The sequence below is a fragment of the Pseudorca crassidens genome, chromosome 2, assembly GCF_039906515.1.
Source record: "Pseudorca crassidens isolate mPseCra1 chromosome 2, mPseCra1.hap1, whole genome shotgun sequence".
Classification (NCBI taxonomy): Eukaryota; Metazoa; Chordata; class Mammalia; order Artiodactyla; family Delphinidae; genus Pseudorca; species Pseudorca crassidens.
In genome coordinates, this window is record NC_090297.1 from 184,519,407 (window position 1) to 184,542,043 (window position 22,637).

The 22,637-nt window shown below is 60.7% G+C and overlaps 1 protein-coding gene across 5 annotated transcripts in view; it reads left to right on the top strand.

The window, feature by feature from the left end:
- NAV1 (neuron navigator 1) overlaps positions 1–22,637 on the top strand; it is a 210,840-nt gene that overhangs the window by 55,352 nt on the left and 132,851 nt on the right. For all 5 annotated transcript variants that reach the window (XM_067729888.1, XM_067729889.1, XM_067729886.1 and 2 more), the window contains exons 2-3: positions 6,851–7,588; positions 11,896–11,999. In XM_067729888.1, coding sequence (XP_067585989.1) covers positions 6,882–7,588; positions 11,896–11,999 — 811 coding nt within the window. In that variant the 5' untranslated portion in view covers positions 6,851–6,881. The remainder of the gene's footprint in view (positions 1–6,850; positions 7,589–11,895; positions 12,000–22,637) is intronic.

The following is a 22,637-nucleotide window of genomic DNA, read 5'->3' on the forward strand; positions in this document are numbered from 1 at the left end:
ACGCCTGGTCTTGGGTCCTCCGTGGAGCCAGAGCATGGGTGTGGGTGGGGGTAGGAGGGCCGGGAGGCGCCCAGGCCCTGCGTTTCCTCCTCTCCGCACAGGGATGCTCCCCTGGCTCCCTCCTCGTCCGTAGCCCGCGTGTCAGCTGGACACGGTCTGGGGCGCACACACACGGGATGAAAGTTGTGCGCACACAGTCGGGGGTCGGGCCCACTTTTCCAGGGAGAGCCTGTGAGCACTGGAGATGGACCAGGACGGGAGGACACAGAGGGTGTCCCCACCTCCCGGCCGGATGGGAGCCGTGCAAGGGACACGGAGAGAGGGCAGAAAGCCGGAGCCAGGGCGTGTGTGCATCTAAGTGTGTAGGCGTGTGTGGGGGTGTGTGTGAGCGAGCACGTGTGCATACAGCTGCGTGTGTCCCTGCACCGACGTGGTGGGTGCGAGTGAGCGGGGTCACTGTACCTGTGGGGTTTGTCCGAGGGCTGTGGCGGCTCAGTCGCCTGTTTGTCCCCTGGGGTGGTTCTGCCTCTGGGGACCAGACGGGGCCTCTGGACCGGAAGTGAGACCCGAGCTGGGTTTGGCCACGGGAGGTCAGGGCTCCAGGGTGGAAGAACCGACGTGTCAGTTGGGGTAGGAAACCTGCCCTTGGTCCGGGGCTGCAGCCCAGGGATCTGTCTGTGCTTCCGGCCCCCGAAGGTCATTCCGCCCACCTTCCCGCCTGTGGAAATGTCGCCCCTGGGCCGTCCCTCCTCATCCTGCAGGAGGACCTCAGCTTCGAGGGGCCTCAGAGAAAGGACACCTCCCAAGGTTTACTTTGAACTGTGTCTGGCTTTGTTTGCCCTCCTACCCCCATCCCGTATAAACTGGCTGTCCCACAGATACTCAATAAGGGTGTAGAAATTTAGTTTAGAGGGAAACGTTTATGTTATTGGGACTGGAATGGGTGACGGAGGTTCCGGCGGGAAATCTGGGTAGAACAGGGATAAACCCTGTGCTGATGACTTGTTTGACTTTAACTAGCATTTCTTCAGTGCTTTTTCTGGCCAGGCACTGTCTTAAGTGATTTTCTTGTAATTACTCACTTGATTTGTATAAGATGGGGATGACGATGAAGAAGCCAGCTGTACGGATGAGGGAGCACGACAAGTGACTCGCTTAGGACCACAAGCCGGACCTGCACAGGGGGTGGGGTGAGGGGGTGGGGTGAGGGGGTGGGGTGAGGGGGTGGGGACTCTGCCTCCAGGACCTTCCGCGGTGCAGAGCTGGCCTCAGCGAGCCCTTTTCCACGCGCCAGTCCGCTGCCTTCCCCCCTCTTCCTGAGAGGTAGCTTTTCCTCCCTCTCCACGCACCGGGGAACAGAAATGATTTGCCCCAATTCACGCAGCCCCGGGGGGACTCATGGGACCAGCACCCGGGAGTCCCACCTCCCAGGCTTTTCCTTTTTTAAATATCTTTTTCTGTGTATTTATTTTTGTCTTTTTCTCTGTCTCTCGGCACATCCCACCTCTGAGTGCTGTGGTTAAATGTTCTGACCCCTTTGAAAGGGGCACCCCGGCTGCGTTCACAGCGCGCAGACGCGACTCCTCCACGCCCCCGCGGGAGGAGCTGTCCGGTCAGCACCAGGGCCTCTAGACGTTGCCCGGAGACCACAGACCTGGGGGGACCGCCCTCCTCGCCTCCCTCCCGCCCCCGCTTTCACCTCCTTCTGAGCTTGAGCGAAGCATGCGTAGACCAGAGCGGGTCCTGGTTCTGGGGTCTTTGGAGCCTTGAGCCAGTAGCTCCGTTTGTCTCCTTGGGGTCGGGGGCCAGAATGGTTCCGGCTGAAAGGTGGGCTGCTGGGGGCGGGAGGGAGTCGGCGGGGAGGCCTGGGGGCGGGCGGGCGGGCGGCAGAGCCGGGGCAGGCAGAGCCCTGGCCAGAGCTCGACCGTCTCGGCCCTACGTGATGCCGCCATTTACTGGCTGTGTGTCTACCAGAGCCTTCCGTACGTCTCTGTGCTTTGGTGTCCCTGCCTGTGGAGTGGGGCAACTGCGAACTGATACACACGAAGCCCTTGGCGGTGGGGGAGGGTGAACGTGGCTGCTGGGGGTGGGGTGCTGGGACCAGGCCGCCCCACCCAGGAAGGCCCCAGCCTCTCAACTCCCCTGGTACCCACGACACTGTCCCGCTCGGCACGTGAATTTGTCTCCTTCCCTTCCGGGAGGAGGACAGCTGTTCTTAACACCATTTCTGCCATCTCTTGAGCACCTGCTGGCTCCGTCACCTTTATTCTCTCATTTAATCTTTACAACATTCTAAGGCTGCTTCTTGCAGATGAGGTCTTTGGGCTCAGAAAAATTGCATAACTTCTCTACAGCCACATAGCAAGACGAGGCAGAGCTAGGATTTGAACTCAGCTCTTCCTGACTCTAGAGCTGGACTCCCTCCTTGCCCGTGTTCCTGTCCCTTCTGCTGGTGGGTGGACACTGGGTGCCGTCCTATCCACATGGACGGCCTGTTTCCTATTGATGCCGCAGGCTTCTGAGCCGGGCCTGGCAGGGGCTCTGACCCTCCTTTGCTCTGCTGGGGGCTCTGGGAGACCAGGCGGCCCCGTCTCCATCGCTGGGCACCTGTGATTGTAGCCCTTACTAGTTGTCAGGCACCGTTCTAAGCACTTTACGCTTATAACTAACTTAGTCTCCAAAGCAACCCTGAGAGGCAGGTCTAGTCGTCTCAGCCTCATGTCACAGATGAGGAAGCAGAGGTTATGGAAGTTGCCTGAGGTTGCACCATCAGCAAACAAGCTTTGCACCCATCACTTTGCTCACCACCCACCAGAGTCACCTTGAAGAGCAGGGGCTGTAGGGGCGCCGGCAGCCCATGGGCTTCGGGACCAGCCATCACACCCTCTGCTCCCCAGACCCGAAACCGCCCCCGACCAACCCCGACCCCGCTGCTGCCTCTTCCCGAAGCCTCCCAGGTCCCGCCTCATCTGCAGACTGTGACACACGCTCCCCACGGCACTTGGTTTCGCGTCCGTCCACACGACGCCCGTGCCATGATGAGGGTGGCCGTGTTTCCTCCCGGGCAGACTTAACTCCTTGAGAGCAGAACCCGGAGCTCAGCCCTCGGGGGTCCCCGGCACCACGGTCAGCGAAAACAGGGGTCCTGCTGTGGGTCCTTGTGTGGCTGCAATGAGCTTTGTGATGAGGACCCCAGAACGAGAGCGCTAAGGGACCCCCGAGGCTTCAGTCCGCTCACCAAGGTGGCGTGAAACTTCAGATAGGGCATTTGGAGTGTGGAAGAGCAGAAAGGGAGTGTTTAGGGGCAGGGGACCTGGTAGGAGCCCCGACACCACACACGCACACGCACACGGCAAGAAGCGGGCTCCTTGCTTCCACGGTCAGCCCCACCAGCCTCCTGCCCTTGAGGCTCCCCAGACATGTGGGAGGCATCCCAAGGGATGAGCGGCGGTCACGCCAAGCACCGTGGCTTGAAAGAGCCCTGCCCCGAAGAGACAGACCGTCCTGCTTCTGCGGGACATCTCTGTCTGGCGCTGAGAACCTGGACAGGGGCCGGTACAGCGCACCTCTTCGCCCCCGTACCTTATCCAGCCTGCTCTGGACAGGAAGCGGGGCAGCAGGGAGGCAGAGGGGGGTCCCATCATTTCCCGGAGGAGAGCCTGAGCCCGGGGCGGGCACGGGAGTCCCCCAGATCATTTGGTCCATTTAGAACGCAGCTCGGGTGCCACGGAGGCACCTTTGTCCTCGGGGTTCAGGAGCCCACCCTCAAGAACATCTCTCCCCTTTCTTCCCCAACAACCCCCCCGCCCTCTGCTGGAGACCCGTAACCTCGGGGTCTTCCTCCTCGGTCCCCGCCCTTGCCCAGCTGTGACCTGCCACTGGACCAGTATAAATCCTCTTCCCATCTGGCTTTGGAAAAAATGGTGATGGAGTAAAAGCAGCAACTGCATCTGCTCCATCAGCAAGTGAGGAAGAGGCAGCCTGCGCGGCCTCAGGGCTCTCTGGCTGGAAACCCGGCCAGGCCCAGAGGCAGGGGCCCCTGGGTGCGGGGAGGGGAGGGTCTGATCGAGGGGAGCTGGGGGTGCGCCGAGGACCATGCAGGTGAGTGGGGCTTGTGGGCGGCACCACCCGGACGGGACGGGGCTCCCAGGAGAGACGCGGGCAGAGCCAGGATGCAGTTCCGGGTCCCCTCGCAGACACAGCTCCCAGAAGGGGTGGTCTGGGGCACCACGTGGCTTTGTGCCCCCACTGGGGCTGAGGGGAGAAGCGGCAGCAGGTCATGTGCACTGTGCCCACCTGTGCAGGACTAAACCTGGGGATGCTGGAATGCAGAGCTGTGGTCTGGGGCCCTGCTCATAGGTGGTCAGCTGGTTGGCCCTGCCGGTCAGCGTGTGGCTCAGCCCTGTGTCCAAGGCCAAAGTCAGCAGCTCAGGTCCACGTGAGCCTGTGAGCAGGTCCGCACTTGGGCCTCTGGTCCTACGGGGCATCGCCAGAGATGCGTGGAGCTGATCGCTGGGGCGGTGGCTAGGAGGGGTGACAGAGCAAACCTGCTCTCACCTCCACGGGGAAGGTTCTGCTGCAGGTCCTGAGGCCAGGCTGAGGCACGGTGTCCTCTTCTTGACTTAAAGACTCCCTCTTTCCCCACCCGACTGTGGTTTCAGGTTTTATCCCACCCTCATTTTGCAGACTGGGCGTGGAGGGGCTAAGACATTGACTGGAATTCTTACAGCTGCAGGCAGCACCTGCCTGATGTCCTCTGAGTGCCTTTACGAAAGTACTTCCCAGGCCCTCCTGTAGGGCTGTCCTGGACCTGCTGGGGCTGGGGACACGGCAGGCCCTGCAGGAGAGTGTGGGCAGGTGGGGGGCCACTCAGAGTGACCTTCCAGGCTGTGGCTGGTGGGTGGTCAGGGGGTACACGAGGCAGAAGTGGGGTCAGGCGAGCCGTGGACATGATGCCCTGTGGGTCCAGGTGATGGGCAGACACTGGGGGTGGGGCAGCCGGCTGTGGCCCCCTGGTCACACCGGGCTTTGCCTTCCTTCTGTGCCAGAGGAGGTTGGGGGGCTTCACCTCATCCAGTACTGGTACCAAGTCATGGACATGCAAAGTAGAGGAAAGGGGGAGGGGTCACGGCATTTCTGGGTCTCTTGGAAATTACTCCATCTGTCAGCAGAGCAGACAGACTCCCACGGTCATTTCAAGCTTAGTCCTATAAATCCATCAACGCTTGAGGGTCTCCGTTGGCTTCTTACAGTTTAGCTTGTGGTCCATGCTGTGGCCGGCAGCTCTCTGCACAGCAGGGAAGGGCACATCCCGGTGGCCTCAGGTGGACCTGCCATGCTCTGGTGGCCTTTCCTCTGTGCCAGTGTCCCCTGTCTCCATCTCCACCCAAGTCACCGCGAGCATCCTCCCGGTATAGACATTTGCTCACATCTGTCATCATTCCCCAAGGATAATTTTCTGGATCTGGGGCTGTTCCCATGGCCGAGTGTCAGGGCCCTGTGGTGCTGTGCTCATACCACGACTGGAAATTATAATTTTCTAAGAGATAGTAAATTTGACAGCAACCAACGATAACATTTAATTTTCATCTCTTCAATTTTAATGAAGCCCTTTGTTTTTGTTATGTTCTGGCCAGATGTATTTATTATCTTATGAACTTCTTGTTCAACCCTTTGACCCCTTCCTCTACAGGGTGTTTGCTTTTGATTGATTTGGTAGAGCTCCCTGTATGTAAAGGTATTATTAACTCCTTGTCTCTTATATATGTTGCGAGTATATTTACAATTTATTCACGGTATGAACCTTTGGAAAGGGCTTTTCTGTCCATTCAGGGATTTTAATTTTTATGAACTGAAATCTATCAGTGTTTCCCTTTATGATTCCTACCTTTGATGTGATGCTATAAAGACCTTTCCCACAACAAAATTAGGAGACCGTCCATGCATATGTTCTGCACATTCTTCCATGATTTCATTTTCGACGTGGAACTCTTTCATCTGGAGTTGATTTTCCGTGTCTTTGTAGCCGGCTTCGAATTCCCTTTGAAATGAAAGCCATTAATAGATCAATTAATTCATTCATTAACACGGCGGGGAGGGGAAGCTGGTCAAGGATACGTGAGAAAGATGGGGTAATTCGTAGATCGGGGTCCAAAAGAGAAGGATCAGGTGGCAGGGGGTGCCCAGAGGGATCTGCCTTTATCTCAGGGCGGGACACTCATCTCTGAGACCAGAGGAGGGGGCGGAGGTCAGTTTGGCCAGGTCAGGAGGTGGGTGGGGAAGGGGCTAGGAAGAAAGGCTGTGAGCTGGGTTCCCACATCTCCAGGGACAGAGTGGGTGGGTGGGGACGGTGGGGAGGGATCAGGAGGGGTGGCGTCAGTGACAGAGGCTGGTTTGAGCCAGGTGGCAGGGCCCTGACCAGGGCGGGGGTACAAGTTTAGGATCTGTAACTGTGATGGGCTGCCCCGCCTTCGCGCCCAGTGGGATCTGGGAGATTACAGTCCACTGGAGAGGTATCCTGGGGGAGAGCCGGGCATCAGGTAAAGGGGCAGGTGGCAGGAGCAGGCTGGGGGCACAGGGAGTCGGTTCACCGTGGGCAGAACATTCTAGACTCAGGTACAATGAGAGATCCAAGAAGGAAGGGGCTGTGGGAGGGGAGTCTGGCCCCGATCGGTGGACAGGAACGGAGTCAAGGTCAGATTACCCCGTTTGTACAGGGCATTACAATCCCCGAGCACTTTCACGTGTGTGTTTGCAAGAGGTAGAGGGGTTCGCCTCGAGCTGGGCCCGAGACCGAATCAGGATGTGACTTCCCTAGGGCACTGCCTAACTGTCCGCATTCTCTCTGCAGCACAGTAGCCCTGCCGCCAGCCTTGCTGACCATGGACGGGACGGCCAGTGTGAACTCTGCCGGCCGCCCTCACTACGCCTCCTCCATCCCTGTGCCTCGAGCTGCTTCCCAGACCAGGATTCATACACCGACCGCCTCTCCCCGGCTGCGGCCGCACCAGGCCGGCCTGGCCCTGAGCCCGCAGCGGGCAGCCTCGCCAAGACTGGGCAAGCCGGGGGGCCCTTCCAGAGGCTCGTCTCCCAAGGCCTCCCGGGGGAGAGGCTCCCCCAGGGCCTCTGGGGCAGCGAGGGAGTCAGCTGAGGGGGCTGAAGGCCTCGCCTGCTCCCCCTGGAGCAGTCCCAGGGCGACTCCCAAAGCAGCGCTCTCCAGCCGGGCTGGGTGCAGAAGCGCTGGGGAGACGCAGGGCACCCAGGGAAAGAAGAGGGTGGCCCAGGAAGGGATTCTGACCCGCCAGACCCGGGGCAGGAGCCCCTCCCGCACCAGTTCTCATGCAGAAGCTCCCGAAGGTCGAAAGCCATCTAACCACCCGGGAAAAGATCAAAGAGATGTACCCTACAAAAGTGCTGGGGGCCCCAGGTCTTCGGAGCTTGATGCCCGGGAAGCTTCGGGGCCTCGCTCCCCGGTCTGCAGCCCCGTGCGGAGCGCACGCCCGCCGCCCGCCCCGGGGGTCATCAGCTTCTCCTCGGTCCATCAGCAGAGTCAGCCTGTCACCGCTACCGTGGCCCCCTTCCGCTACAGGTGAGCTATGGAGCCCGCGGAGGGAGGGGGGCTGGTGGAGAGAATAGAAGGTGGGCGGGGCCTGGAGAGCTGGGGTGGGGTTAGGACCTTAACAGGGGGACCCGGACCCGACTCTGGGGACGCCGCCGCAAAGAGGCTCAGCAGGAGGGTGCCCCCAACACGGCCGTGCGTCGGGGTGCCGTGGCTGCTGAAGAGCCAGTTACCTGGGTAGGCGGGTAGGCAGGTCGGTCTCGCCCGACTCACCAGTGGGACAGCTGCCACCACTGAGTTAGACTGAGAGCACGTGACGGGCTGTGCCCCCAGCCCGCGGTCGCTGAAACCCCCACGGCCCCCCTGGCCGCCCCCACTGATGCCCTGCACCTGCCCGTCTGCTGCCCTCTCTCTCCACTTTCCACGCTGCCTGTGCGTATCTGTCCCCAGGGCGCTCGGACGTGCTTCTTTCTGACGTGGTCACGTTGGGCCACGTCACCACCGTCTGCAGTGGCCAGGCCACCGTTCATACCAGCATGGTTAACAAGCTAGCCTGTCCTGCTTTCTTCAGACACCACAAGTGGAGAGCACAGAAAAACGCTTCCATCAACTGTGGTTCTTTCATAAAAATATAACTCTTTACTGAAATGGCCACCTTAAGTAAGCGACATTCTAATTCCTAAGTATGACACGGGTTAGAGATGCTCAAATGCAAAGGAAGCGGCTTCCCGGCTAACCGAACGTCCTGGGTTTTCTCTCTGTGCTGATTCAAGGACAAGCTCTCCCACGGTTTGGGTGGAGACGCTCCCCGGACACTGGGTCTCCCGGGCTGGAGTGGCTGGGGTTGGTGAGGGGAGCTGCACCCTTCCCTCAAAGCCAAGAGTGTGATTTGACCCCAGAAAGGTCTTGGGCTCCCTTTCACCATGTAACAGACAGCTGGGCCCCAACACCTCGTCTGCACGTTCCACCTCCTCCAGCGCACTGCATTCATTCAGTTACGAACTCCACAGTTTAAAAGGACATTGGTGCACGAAAATACATGGAGAGGAAGACGGACGGGTTGGTGAGGGATCCGAAAAGGTGTTACAGGAACGATTAACGGAGCCGAAGCAGTTTGCTTTGGAAGGGGAAGGCTGAGAGAGGGTCTGAGAGCTGTTTTGAAAGACGTGAAGGGTTGTCGTGTTGTAAGCTGACTTAGATTCACTTGGTGCGGCTCCAACGCCCTGAATCCACGTCATGGTGCTTAGAAGGTAGAGAGACTCTTGAAGCTCAGGAGGAAGAACTTTCCAGCAACTAGAGAGGCTCACAAATTAACCCCTGGCAGTGAGCTTCCAGGCACTGCAGGGATCCCGGCTACCCCACGACGGGAGCAGGCCTGCCCCGGGGACCCCTGCCCCTCAGAGCATCCCTTCCGCCTGGCACACCTGACACTTCTTCCCCGTGACCTCCTGGACTCCCATTCGTAGCTGATCAGACACCTTCCTGGGACTGGTCCTTTCCCATCCCTGACCTGCTTCCCTGCGGACTCTGGGACTTGCTTCTCCTCCCTGAGTTTCTTCCTGTTGAATCCATCTTTGGGGGAAAGTGTCTAGGCGTTCAGCTGTTCAAGATTGTACGTCATCTACCCTGCGAGCCCCCTGGCAGATGTAGAATCTGACATCCTCCAGTAAGGTCGGGACTTTTTCCTCTAAATGTCTCAATGTGACCTGAACAGACAGGTTTCCTCCGCTCAGCAAACATCTGTTGCCTCTTTGGGTCGTAAACAGAAAAGTGTTGCACCACCGCAGCAGGGGTCTTCACCACCCCACCTCCTAGACCTGCCCCTTTTAGGCCCCGGGTGAGGGTTGCAGGAGGATTGTGGTTTGGGCAGGGGAAGATTGGGGCCAAGGACACCCCAGAGGCAACAGGTGAGAGCCGTGGGCACCTCTGCTGAGTGCCGGGCTGGGCCACCCCGGCAAGGACGCGCCATCGGCCCTGTAGGGTCACAGACACCCTGTTTTCACAGAAACTTACCCCTGCGCCCTGCAACGCTCCAGCCCATTGCAGCAGCTGGGGTTGTCGGGCTCCAATCCCCATCCCCAGGCCCCTCCTGCCTGACCGGCTTCTCGGGGAACGAATCCAGCAGGTGTCTTCCCTGTCTCCTCAGCCAGTGCCTCTCAAGGGTCTGGGTGCGGCCCTTCCCCACGACCAGGCACAGCCTCCCTTTGGGCAGCCCGGCTCCCGGGACAGAGAAGGTGCAAAACGCCCTTCGGTCTGGGTCTGCTCAGGACCGTCTGCTTCCCTCAGATCTCCGCCCTCACTGCCCTCTGCCCTCTGCCCCCCGGGAGAAGAGCCCCAGCAGGGGTTTCTTTCCCCAAGGGGTTTCCCCTTCCCTCCCCGATGGCCTCCACTCAGACCCCAGTTAGGAGGGTGCGGTTAATGGGGTCAGGAGTGTCGGCGTCTGGTTCAACCTCCAAACGACATCTGGCATAGATGGTGCTGTCCTTTCCCGCTGGGACGGGAGGGGACACGGGGGCCTGGCCATGCAGGGGAGATGCAGGAAGAGGAGATAAAAGTGTGCAGCTCCTGAGGTCGGAGCAGCTGAGGCTGCTTCCTCACTGACCCGGATGGCGCTCCGGCCCGTGTGCCCCTCACTCACCCTGGCTCACGATGACGGTGCCGGTCAGCACTACACAAGGTCTTCCTGTTCGTAGCCATGGTTCCTGCCTGCCTGCTCGGGGTCAGACGGTGCTTAGCTCTTTATGTGTGTGCGTTATTTGGTGAAATGTTTCTGCATGGCCTAGAATCCCCTTTCTCCCCCCATACACTGCGTTATTTATTTATTTAATTTTCGGCTGCGTTGGGTCTTCGTTGCTGCATGCGGGCGACTTTCCTTTGCTGTGCAGGGGCTTCTCATTGCGGTGGCTTCTCTTTGTTGCGGAGCACAGGCTCTAGGCGTGCAGGCTTCAGTAGTTGTGGCACGCGGGCTCAGTAGCTGTGGCTCACGGGCTCTAGAGCGCAGGCTCAGTAGTTGTGGCTCACAGGCTTAGTTGCTCTGCGGCATGTGGGATCTTCCCGGACCGGGGCTCGAACCCGCGTCCCCTGCATCCGCAGGCGGACTCTCAACCACTGCGCCACCAGGGAAGCCTCTAGCATCCCTTATTTTAACAACCCAGGTTTGTGCTCATTTCTTTGAAGAAACCTAGCAATTCCAGTTTTTCTTTGGCCCCTGGACATTTAACTGACAGTAGCCCATGGCGAGTGACCCCATCCTTCCCAGGGCAGCGGGGTCTCCTGCTTCCTCTGGGTTCCCCCACCCTGCTTGTCGCCGTCCCCGGCACAGGGGCCTGCAGACCATCGAGGGCTCCCGGCTGCCTGCGTGGCTTTGAGAGCCGGCAAACACCTCCCACAGCCCTGAACTCTCAGGCTGATCCGGGCCTCGATCACGGGTCCCGCCCCGTGACCCAGTGAGGCCCAGAGTGGAGAGACCTGCTCTGCGTTACACAGCCAGAGTCCCGGCCATCTCGGTGCTGGAAACGGTCAAGACTGGAGAGAGAGGGAGGCAGGTTGACCCCCCCGCCCCCCCACCTGGCCCAGGCCAGGCATCGATTTCTCCTCCTGCGTCCCCCCCCACCCCGCCCCGCCGCACCAAGCTGCCAAAGGGTCCATTTAGCTGTAGACGTGGGCGGGGCAGGCGGCCGGCTTGGAGAGCCCGGGTAATTGCCTATAATAAAAGCTCCTAGAGCCTTTGTTCCTGGGAGCGATTGCACAGTTGGGCTTGTGCTCGGAGGCCTGTGTGCACTTGGGAGATGGGGCCCGGAGACCTCCGCCTTCCTTCCTGCTGCCACAGAAGGCCGGGCGAGGACTCGGCCCCCCGGGCGTCGAGGTGACCCCGGCCTAGCCCGCCCCTCTTCCTCCTCCGACCTCCTTGCTGCCTGGACGCTGGGGTCCGGGCCCCCTGGGCTCTCCCGAGGGGCCAGTGACCTCAGCTGCAGACGGAGCCCCTCGCGTGGGTGCACGGCGCAGCCTGAGGGCAGGACACAGGCCGCGAGCTCGAGTTACCAGGGGTCCTTCCGCCCTGCGGACACCCTGCGTTCACGGGACTCAGGGACCCTGAAGGGTGACTCCCGGGGGCAACAGGTGGCCCCCTGCCCTCGGGTGCCCCCACCCCTGCCCCTGGCCTAACTTTGCCTAGAAGGCCCGCTGCCTGCCAGGGGAAGGGGCACACATATGCCCATTGGGGGGGCCGGCCCAGCGCGGGGGGCAGAGCACCACAGGGGAAGAACTGACCTCCAAGGGGAGAGCCTCGAGGCCAGGGCGGCCTCCGCTGTGAGTGACCACCATTCTCTGTCCCGCAGGGCGCAGACCGATCCGGAGCCTGGCCCCCTCCGCCAGGGCAGCTGGGCTGCTGATGGCTACTCCGGCCCCCCCAGCAGGACTGAGGAGAGCCTCTCGTGCGTGGGTAAGTGCTCTGGGGGCGCGACCTCCTCCTGGTGCGCCAGAACTTTCCCCACCGCCCCCAGGGGAGAAGCGGCCCCGCTTGACAGCCAGGCACCGGCGTGTCAGTTGCACTCGGAGCTCGTGCTGTGCTTGATTCAATGCAGGGTCACTCCACCAAACCCAGCAGCCCTGCGAGCTCGGGGCAGCGCAGGAGCCAGCGGGCTCCCTGCTTACCCAACGCCCAGGATGGGTGTCGCTGAGGCCCTGACGGAAAGTGACGAGCTGGGAGACTGACAACCGAGAGCCAGGTCCGAGCCCAGCCCAGAACAGAGGAGGTGCTGGGCACCTGGCTGGGCCCCACGGCCTGACACCCGCCCCCTCCCCCAGGACCACTTTTAACGCGCCTTGGGAAGCAGAATGTGGGCCTTGCCAAGAGGGCCCCCAGAACTCGGCACGGCGGCCTCCCCCGAGGGCAGGGCCACGGCTGTTCTCAGGGCCTGTCCCGCCTCTGGCCACGGCAGGTGCTCAGTGGGGGGTCTCTGGATGGAGGGACGGTGAGGGGTGAGTGAGTGCCTCGTGGGCTGGGGGTTGGGTTCTAAAGGGGTCCGAGTCTAAACTCTTAGCGGGGCTTGGGTGTGTGTGTTGATTTTCTTGCAACATTAAAAAAAATCCCCGGAGGATGGCTGTGGTCACCCCAGAGGTACGTGAGACTCCGGGAACCAGCTCCATCCTTTCGTTCCCAGCAGGGTTGCTTGCCCCAGGACAGGAATGAACTTGCTTTTGGCAGAGCTGAGGTGGTCCACGGGATTTGTCTTACAGCTTCATCTCAGGGCCCTGCTCACAGTGGGCAAAGCTGGGGCTTAGAGCACAGCCTGACCCTGAAGTCGCCAGACGCCGGAGGTGGCCGCTTCTGCCTTCCCTGCAGGGCAGGTGGCCAGGGTCCATGTTGAGCCCTCTGCCGGCCTGGTCCCCGGCAGTGCTGGGAGTGGCAGCAGCCCCTCTTCCACGGCAAGCCCTGCCGAGGGGCTTCGTGGGGCAGAGACGGGCGTCTAGAAAGTCAGCCGTGCGCTTCCACAGCGGCGCAGGCACAGGGGAAGCAGGGCACTGCAGGGACAGAAGGAGACCTCAGTTCGCTGGTACCAAAAGCCCATGAGTATCGGGATGCGGTAACCAGGAAACTGTGCAAGCTCTATTTTTGCATCTGCAGTGTTGCGAGTGTAATGGCTTCCTTATGTGTGTGCCACATCATTAGGGCCTGATGGCCTCCGGCTACCCAGGTGCCCGCTCACCGTCGCCATGCCACGCGCGCAGAGAGGAATTTCACACTGACATCCGCGCACGCTGGCCCCGGGAGCACCGGGCTGCTCGGCTGGCAGGACCCCCCTCGCCAGCTAGATGGGAAGTGTCTGGTGGATGGCGGGGGGGGGGGGGGTTCTTTGTTGGGGGGGTGCAGGGCAGCCTTGGGAGGTGGGCTTCACGGCGAGAAGAGAGCCCCCTGCCTCCCCCAAGCCTCCCGGGATGTGGGCAAGGCCCCCGCGCCACCTGTGCTCTGGCTGTAGCTGTGGTCACGGTGTCCGTCTTGGCCAAGGATACCCCGAGCTCTTTGACAGGTGGAACGGGGAGAGATCTGGGGTCTGCCTGTGCTTCGTGGGGGAGGGGCTCTGTTCTCTGAGCCCGAGGAAACGGAGGAGATGAGAGGAAGGGGGTCGGAAAGGAGGGCCTCACTCACTTGTTACTTCTCTCATTCAATCAAGAAACCACCAGGGAGCCAGCTTTGTGTAGCAGGAAGAGAATTTCCCACGATGACTTGCCGCCAAGCAGGGTGCTGGGCGTGGCCTTCGTTTGTCCCAGTGTCCGTCCACCATCTACTGGCAGCTGCCCTGTCCTCCTCTGCCCCGGGCAGTGTAGGGGCAACTGTGCTGGTGCCCTGACCCTCCCCGTGCCCACCCAGCTATGCCAGGGAGAGCCTGGCACTGGTCCCCTGCTGATGCGCCCCTTGGTTGCCGTCAGCACAAACAGTGCCTGGGCCGCCGTTGGGTCTTAATTTGGAGAGTCGGGAAGCCAGGGCCGATGTCGCCAGCGCCCCCGTGTGAGGCCGTGTGCGAGGGACCGGAAGGGTCGCCCCAAGGTCGACACAGGCGCCTTAATCACTTCCACTTAGTGGCGTAGGTGAGCGCTGAGTGGGCAGGGAACGAAGGGGCCTTCTCTCGTCCTCACACCGCGTGTCACTGGGGAACGAGCCCCCCTCGCCTGGCGCCCGCCTGGCTTCCCACACGAGGCCGAGGGGCCCGGGAGCCGGCCTCGCGCTGGGCCTGTTCGCATTTCTCCGTATCCCTCTCTGTTACTGAGTCGACTCCATCTTTAAGCCACAGTCAAGTTTTCCACGTCGTGTGGGTTTGGGAGAGAAGACTCCAGATCTGGTGTGTCTTCCCAGGCAGGAGCGAGGCTGGAACCTCCCTCGGGGAGGGTTTGCTCTGGGCCCCCAGGTGGCCGCATGCCCACCAGGCTCTCCCGGGACTGCAGAGGACTTGGGCTCGAAGGCCCTGGGGGTCAAAGCTGTAACGGACTATAGCTTCCCCCAAGCCCGGCCTCAGTTTCACTGGGGAGAGAGAGGCCCGGGGAGGGAGGAAGGCCTGCTCAGGGCAGCGTGCGTGGTTCGTGACAGCTGAGCTGAAACTGGGACCACTGCCTCGGACTCCCCAGATGCAGGGAGGACCAAATGCTGATGAGCTATTATTGAGCACTTACTGTGTGCAAGGCCCGGTGCCAGGCTCAAAGTCCTTGGAAGCACGTTACACACGCTCCGAGGCGGAGCCACTGCTCTGCTGTAGATGAGTGAGCTCGGCTCAGAGAGGTTACGCAAACAGCTTGTCTGAGGATGCACAGCGCTAGGATTGGAGTCCAGGTCACCCTCTTCCGGGGTCACCCCTGCCTTCCCGTCTGCTGCCGGTTGCATGGTTCAAGCTCAGCTGGGTCTCCCTCACTTCTGCCAGGCGGCGGGAAGGGGACGGGCCGGTGAGCCAGTTCCCGCGAGCCAGTCCCCGCCACCACCTCCCCCGACCTGAGCCAAGCCCGGGATGCCGCTGCCTCTGCCTCCCAAGCCTGTGTCCTTCATGCTGCGTTCACACCACCACCACCCCCGCCTCCGGACCCCACTTCACGTTTCCACCCTCTGGGGAGTTTCGGGCTGAGCCGGGCCTGTGTCCCAGCCATCCGTGGAGAGAGGACGCACAGACAATCGACTAGAAAACACAGCGCAAGCTCGGGGCAGGCGCTATGAGCTGTGTTCTCGGGGCTCAGGCGGGTCAGGGCCGCTGTAGGGCTGGAGGGGCACAGAGCTCGGGGATAAACAGAGTAGGCGTCTGCGATGGAGCAGCCTTCCAGGACCTGGGACAGGAGGTCGTCGTGACACTGAATGGCAGTGCCGACTCCACTGGGCTTCCTCTGAGCCAGTCCTCCCAACGCCTGGGCGGGGTGGGGACCCACACCTTTGCTGGCATCGCGGCCTTGCTGCTTGCTGGCTGTGCGGGCTTGGCCTGTTCCTAGTCTCTCTGTGCCTGTGTCACGACACCCACACCTTCTTCCAAGGGTTTTGAGGGGATAACACGCACCCGTGCGAGCCAAGTGCCGCGAAGCTCTGCCCGGCACACGGGAGCCGCTCAGCGCATGCTGGGCACGACCTGCTGCTGCCCTGGGGTGGGGAGAGGGCCATTCCTAATGTGCCCACCTTACAGGTGACGGAAGGGTAGGGGACATCCCAAGGTGGTCCAGCCAGGATTGGAGCCCAGCCTTCAGAGGTCACGCTCTGGGCCAGCCCTGCCATGACCTCCCTGGGGGCAGGGGACACGTCCCTGGGCACCGAGGGAGGCCGGGGAGGCTGTGAGATGACCAGTGAGACGGGCCTGGCTCGGGGAGGGCCGCAGAGGGAGAGGCCAGGTAGTGAGGTCATCCAGGGTAGCCTGCTGAGCGGGGTGTGGTACCTAAAAACTGGAGGCATCTGGATTCTGTTTCTTTGGCGGAGGGGAGGGGGAGGGGGGAGCCTGGGGGACTTCTCACATCAGCGTTTGGCTGGGAATGGGGCTCACCTCCAGCAGCCCAGGCCCCCCGGGACTACCACCCACGAGCACTCGAAAAGCAATGCACAGGGCCGGCAGGGCCTAGCTTCCCTGCTTCCTGTTCTGCCCAAGAACACAGGGCCCCTGTGTCGCCCAACTCCACAGAATTATATCCATTCACCAAATTTTTATCCAGCACCGACTACATGTCAGGCACTCCTCTAGACACTTGGGTACATCCAGGGACAAAGCAGGCACAGACTTTGCCCAGTGGAGCTTCTGTGGCTGTCGAGCTGTGCAGTGTTCAGCCTGTGCAACTGTACATGAGCTGCACAGAAGCCCCGTGGTGGAGAAGCCCCAGCTCTGGAGTGTGCGTGCATCCCAGTGAGCGAGGACAGAGCTCTGGCTTCGGGACTCCCCCTGAGAATGTGAGCAGCGGCCACCTTCAGTGCTGGGAAAGCCGGGGTCTTTGATGCTGGGAAGGATGGTGGGAGGGAAGGTGATAAACATCCCCTGTGGTTTTCCTGGAGCTTCACCCCTGTGTTCCATGCCTGTCTGTCCTGGACTCAGCTCCTCCCTGCAGGGCTTTGAGATTCAACTCTCCAGCCTCAGATGAACTGCTTGCATTCTTCCTAGGAGATCCTACCCTGTTCATTCCTCCGTGCGCCTGTGGGCCGTGGGCGGGTCCTGAGGATAAGGACGCTTACTGGGAGGAGGTGGGCCTGGTCACTGGGAATCTCTCCAAATCAGACCACCCCATACAACTTCAGGGCAGTTATTCGGGGAGCTGGGGTCGCGGGGCAGCTAGAAATCTCAGCCGTGGGAGGAGCTGTTTGCTAGGCTCCCACCACTGTCCCTCTGTGACCGGTGGAAAGACCTCGCCTCCAGGGTTCCCTTAAGACTTGGTTTCACAAGGCTTTGCCCCCTCCCCGCGGGCAAAGGTGGGTTCGTCCTTTCCTAACTTCTGGGGAGGCCCAGGCAGGTGGAGAGCACCCTCCAAGCCAGTGACATGCAAGGCTTCAGTCCCGCCCTGGGCACCACTGAATGGGCAGAAATGGGCGCACAGCATCCCTGCCCACAGCTCCCCCACCCCCGTGATTACAGGGTTAGGGTCCCCGCTGAGAGACACCCCCCCACACAAGAATATGCCCAGCAGCCCGCCCAGAAGGAGCTCTGGGAGACACAGTGGAGAGTGAGGGGACACGGACGCAGTGACCAGGACGATTAAGCTGAGAATCACCCCTGGTCATAACATTCGTCCACACGAGTCCTCTAAGAGGCAGCCCGGATCAAAGCCCTGCCTTCCTGTGCATTATTCCTGGGTTAGGGGTCGGGGGCTTCAGAGGCAGCTGAAGATAAAGGGTCCGGGCAGAGGGAGGGCGGGTGGGCATGGGGTCGCCCAAGCCCTGGGGGCGGGGAGGGCAGGGAAGCACCTAGCTGTCCCTTCTCTCAAAGGGCGGGAGGGAAGCCAGCAGGTTCTGGGGGGAGAAGGGCTGAGGTCAGAGAGGGAAGGGACTTGCGGCAGGAGGGAGGCTCAGGCCCAGGGCCAGTGGAGCCCGGCAGCCCAGGGTGACAGTCCAGGGCAGGAGCTGGACCCCGTGAGCTCCTGCATCCTTCCCGCCTGGGAGGCGGGCGTGTGCAGCGGGGAGCAGAGGAGGGGAGCGTCTGGGGAGGAGGTCAGGCTATAGGGAGGTGGAGTCCTCAGCCCGCACCAGTGGGTATTCTGGGCATCTGCAGGGCAGTTTGTAAGTGCCAAGCGGTCACCAGTGAATAGTCCATTACCATTCATTGAGACAGGAGCCATGGCATTCTTCTGTTACGTTTAATGCCTTGTTTAAAAACCTAACAAAACTCTAATAGAGTTGCCATCTGAGCGGCCACCGGATGGGAGTGTATCTCCAGGTGGGAAGAGGCCAGGTTCGTTAACTCAGCCGGCCCGGCCCTCCCCGGCCCAGGTGGGCAGAGCTTTCTCCTTTCTCTTAGAGCTGTCCTTAATTTTTTTGGCATCAAGGACCTCTTTCAGAAGCCGCTGGACACTCAATCCGCCTCCCAGACAAATGGACGTATTCACAGCACAAAACTTGCATTTGATGGTAGCTTTTATGGGCCTTCTGTGTCTGGTCTGTGAACCCAGACTAAGAAATTCTGCTCTGCGGCAGTGATATCATCACAGCGCTGGCCAGACAACCTGGGTTTGGGCCTTGTGTTTTTCCTCATCTGGCTTTTGGGTTTCTTGGCCCACAGCAAGGTAATAGGATTGATTACAAACGGACCAGTCTGCCCTAAAGCAGAAAACTGAGTAAGATTATCTTTGAGGTTCCTCTGACCTTAGAACAGCCAATCCTGCACGGACGGGTCAAAGCGGACTGTAGGTTCGCCTGCATCAGAGGACACATACATACAGGTAGTTCATGGGCCTCCATCCCACATGACACAGGGCACAGCCAGCGCACGCTGCCCTCCCCCTGCCCTGGCAAGAGTTCCTGCCCGCCACCCCCCACCTCTCAGGCCTGCGGTTGCCACGACAACTGATGGTTGCTCCTGGTCTCAGGATGGTGTACCTGGGCCTTGCAGAGCTCCTCTGAGGCCCAGCAGGTGTGTGGGCACGGTTGCCATGGCAACATAGAAGCCAAGCCCGTGCGGGAAACCTCCAGACTTCTTACCCTGGTCTCTGCATTAGCCGGGAGCAGGTCTCAGGAGGACTCAGACCGAGTCCTCCGGGTCAGGTGCTTCCTCCTGCCTCTCCCTGCTGGAAGCCCACCTCCACCCCGGCCTGACTTCCTGACCAGCTGAAGGGCAGAGAATGTGGGCATTCTCTTAAGGCCACATAGCGAGTCCTGAAGAGAACCCGAGACCCCCAAGACTCGGGAATAAGGAAGTCCCCAAGGGGTCCTGGATGTGTTAGGGCTGCCAGGTCCCCTGCAAGTGACAAGGATCTCAGGACAGAGGTCCCGAGGCTGAGCCACGAAGGGCCCATGGTGCTGTGGACAAGGGGCCGTAAGAGGAATCCTCCACCCTGTCCCCCAGCCCCAGTATTCTGCGGGCCAGTCCGAGTGTGACTGCAGTCCTGGACCCAGGCAGACCCCAGGTGCGGTGGGCATCCGGGCTCCAGGAAGCTCCTGGCTGGATAGGTCGTCCTTCCCAATCTCCACACCCCCTCCAGGACCCAGGCCTCCTTTTGGGATCACGTGCAATTATTGAGCAAGTCCCGAGAAACAGCAGGAACTTGTGGGAAGTTGTGAGACCCGCAGATGTGTGTTCAAGTTCTGATCCCACCAGCAGCCTGCTGGGTGACCTTGGGCAAGCATACTTCTCTGTATAATGAAGATAATGAGAGTCCCCGCTTCAGGGGGTTTGACGGAACAGTGCAAGTGACAGGTCTAAGAGGGTCTGCTTAGTGGCGGTAAAGACCCCCTTCCCCGCAGCTCCACAAGCATCAGTGAGCCCTTTTTTTTTTTTTTTTTTTTTTTTTTTTTTTTGCGGTACGCGGACCTCTCACTGCTGCAGCCTCTCCCGTTGCGGAGCACAGGCTCCGGACGCGCAGGCTCAGCGGCCATGGCTCACAGGTGCAGCCGCTCTGCGGCATGTGGGATCTTCCCGGACCGGGACACGAACCCACGTCCCCTGCATCGGCAGGCGGACCCTCAACCACTGCGCCACCAGGGAAGCCCAGTGAGCCCTTCTTAACAGCTCCATGTAGGGAGACGTTGTCGTCAGCCCAGGCTGCTTTAACGAAAGTACCGTAGACCAGGCGGCTTAAACAACAGAAATGTATTCCTCACGGTTCTGGAGGCTGGGAACTCCAAGGTCAAGGTGCCAGCCATTTCAGTTCCTGGTGACAGCCCTCTTCTTGTCTTGCAGACAACCGTCTTCTCGCTGCGTCCTCACCTGGCTCAGAGGAAGCAGGCGCCCTGGTGCCCCTTCTTATAAGGGCACTAATCCCATTGCCAGTTCTCCGCCCTTGTGACCTAATCACCTCCCAAATGCCCTATCTCCAAATACCACCACACTGGGGATTAGAGTTTCAGTTTATGAATTTGGGGGGGATACCAACATGCAGTCTATAATGGGGGGCTTACAATTTAGCCAGAGGGGGAGGATCTCTCCCTAGGATACAACTGGGCAGAATTTGACTACGTGGCACCCTGACTATAATCGGTAGAGAGGAAAGTTCAAGATAAGCGTGGGATGTAGTCAGAGAAGGCTTCCTAGAGAAGGCGGCTCCAAGGCTGGGCCTTGAAGGGTGAACTGGACTTGAATTCACATAAGAGAAGGCATCGGGGAGAAGGGCAGACACAGCCAAGGCGCAGGCGTGGGGTTTGGCCTGGACCGGAGGGTGGGTAGGAGAGCATCAGAGAGCAAGGCTCCCGGGGGCGGGAGAGGGAGGCCGAGTGCTGTGTGCGGGTCAGCACTGGCCTCTGTGGCGGCTGGTAGCAGAGGGTGGGGGGCAGTCCTTCCCTGGGGAGCCACCCAGCTCACCTCCGCCCGCCATCACGGAGTTCTGGCTTGAAATGGAGAAGGAGGGCGTCAGCACTCAGGGGGCCTGGGCGGGGTGCTTAGAAGAGCAGGAACCCAGGGTCTTGCTGTGCACGCCTGGCTCCCCTGCCGAGGAACGGAGGTCCCGTGATCTAGCCTGGGGGTCAGGCTGCTTGGGGGCGTTAGGGAGCCATAGCCCAGCCCTAAATCGGACCTCACCTCCCGGGTCTCAGGCCCTCGGCCACAGTCCCCACTCCCTGTGGGGCTGCACACCCGGAGCACCCAGCCTCTGAGCAGAGGACCTACACCCTCCCAGCCCGGGAGAGCCCTGCCCTCCAGCTGGGGACCCTGGGCTTCAGGCTCGGGCCCTGTGTCCTCCTGGGCTCGTGTCGGCCCCCCTACTTCACAGGATGAGCAGGCTCACCCCCGTCCTGTTGGCATGGAGGCTCAGGGCAGATGCGTCCAGGCTGCTGTGAGCTCCCAGGAACGTGGGCTGGAGTTAGACTTCCGCAGCACCCTCAGCCTCCCGGAAGTGCTCCCTGAGACGCTGGGCCAGAGGCAGACTGGGGCCCACGGTCCCTGGCTCCACTCCCAGCCTTGGGTTGGCTGGGCCTCATTTTCCCCAGCACAGGCAGACAGCAGATCTCTGCTGGGCCCACACTCCTGACCTTGGAGCCCATGGGAAAACCCCCCAACCCTGAAGCTTAGGGAGCCTCCTGGGACCAGAGAGGCGGAGCCAGGGCCCTGCAGAGTCCACGGAAACGTCTCAGCTACCGAGGCCCTGGAAAGCAAAGGCTGGGAGGAAGCAAGAGGATTAGGCTGGGAGGAAGCAAGAGGATCAGTCTGGGAGGGCTTCCTGGATGAGGTGCGAGCCAGCTGGTACATCCATGCTGGACCACTGTGTCCACTGGCTCTTCTTCTCCTCCAGGTGGCCCGGGAGGGTGGGGGTCACGTTCCTGGTGGGACTGCTAGGTGCGCGAGGGAACGTGAGGACTTCTTGCCCACTCCCGCCCTGTCCCCCAGAGGTGTGCAGGGCAGAGGTGGGGGAGGAGAGGGTCTCAGCTGTGCCCCGTCCCAAGGTCACAAGAACTGGAGCTTCCTCCAAGGGGCAGAGGGAGGGTCTGCCGGCCTCCGCGCAGCCCGGGGCTGTAGGGAAGGGAGGGAAGATGTGGCTGGGACGCTGTCCCCGGGCCTGGCTGCCGTTCAGCACCAGCTGCGCTGTGTCTCACCACGGGTACCGAGAGGTCACTGCTGTTTACAGTCCCCACACATCTGCTCTGAGTCATGCATTCATTCATTCCATCAATCGTCATTCATCAAATATTTCTGAGAGCCCACTGTGTGCAAAGAGCCGTGATGGGTTCTGGGAAAAGTTCATGGTCAGTAAAGCCCACTGAGGGTGGATCCTTGGGAATCACAGATGAGTGGATAAAGGATGCTGGCTGGATGCCGGGAAATGATTGCATTGGCTGCAGTAAGCGTGTGGGTGAGTCTGGAGTGGCATCGCACAGGAGGGCCCTTTGGTGTTGAGAAGGGCCAGGAGGAGAAGCAGAGGCTCTAATCGTCTTTCCACGCCAGCTCCTCCTGAAGTCTTTGCGACCCTGACTGACAGCAACCCCAGGCCTAGAACTGTCCAGGCCCCCATCCTTGGGGTCTCAACCCAATCCTTGACCCCTCTCTTTCCTAAAGACCCACCTCTGGTCCATCAGCAAACTCTAACGGCTTCAAAAGATGCCCAGCGTTGACCATGCCTCACCACCGCCAAAGTCACCACCAGTTCCAAGCCACCATCATGCCTCACCTTGATTTTTGCAGTCTGCCCAGGAGCCCCGTCCAGCAGCCAAGGGACCCTTCCGAGGGGGAGCCAGGCTGTGCCAGTCCTCTGCTCCAAGCCTGCCGGGGGGCTCCCATCTCACTGAGCGAAAGCAAGGGATGACCTCTGAGGCCTCCGCACACTGGCCTCCATCACATCCTGACCTCGCTGCCTGCCGCCGGCCCCGTCTTTTCTCTCTAGCAGATGTGCCTCTGATCTTGCGATTCTCCGAACACACCAGGCACACCCTGCCTCAGGGCTTTGCCTGGGCTGTTCCCTCTGCCTGGAAACCTCTTCCCCAGATATCCGTAGAGAT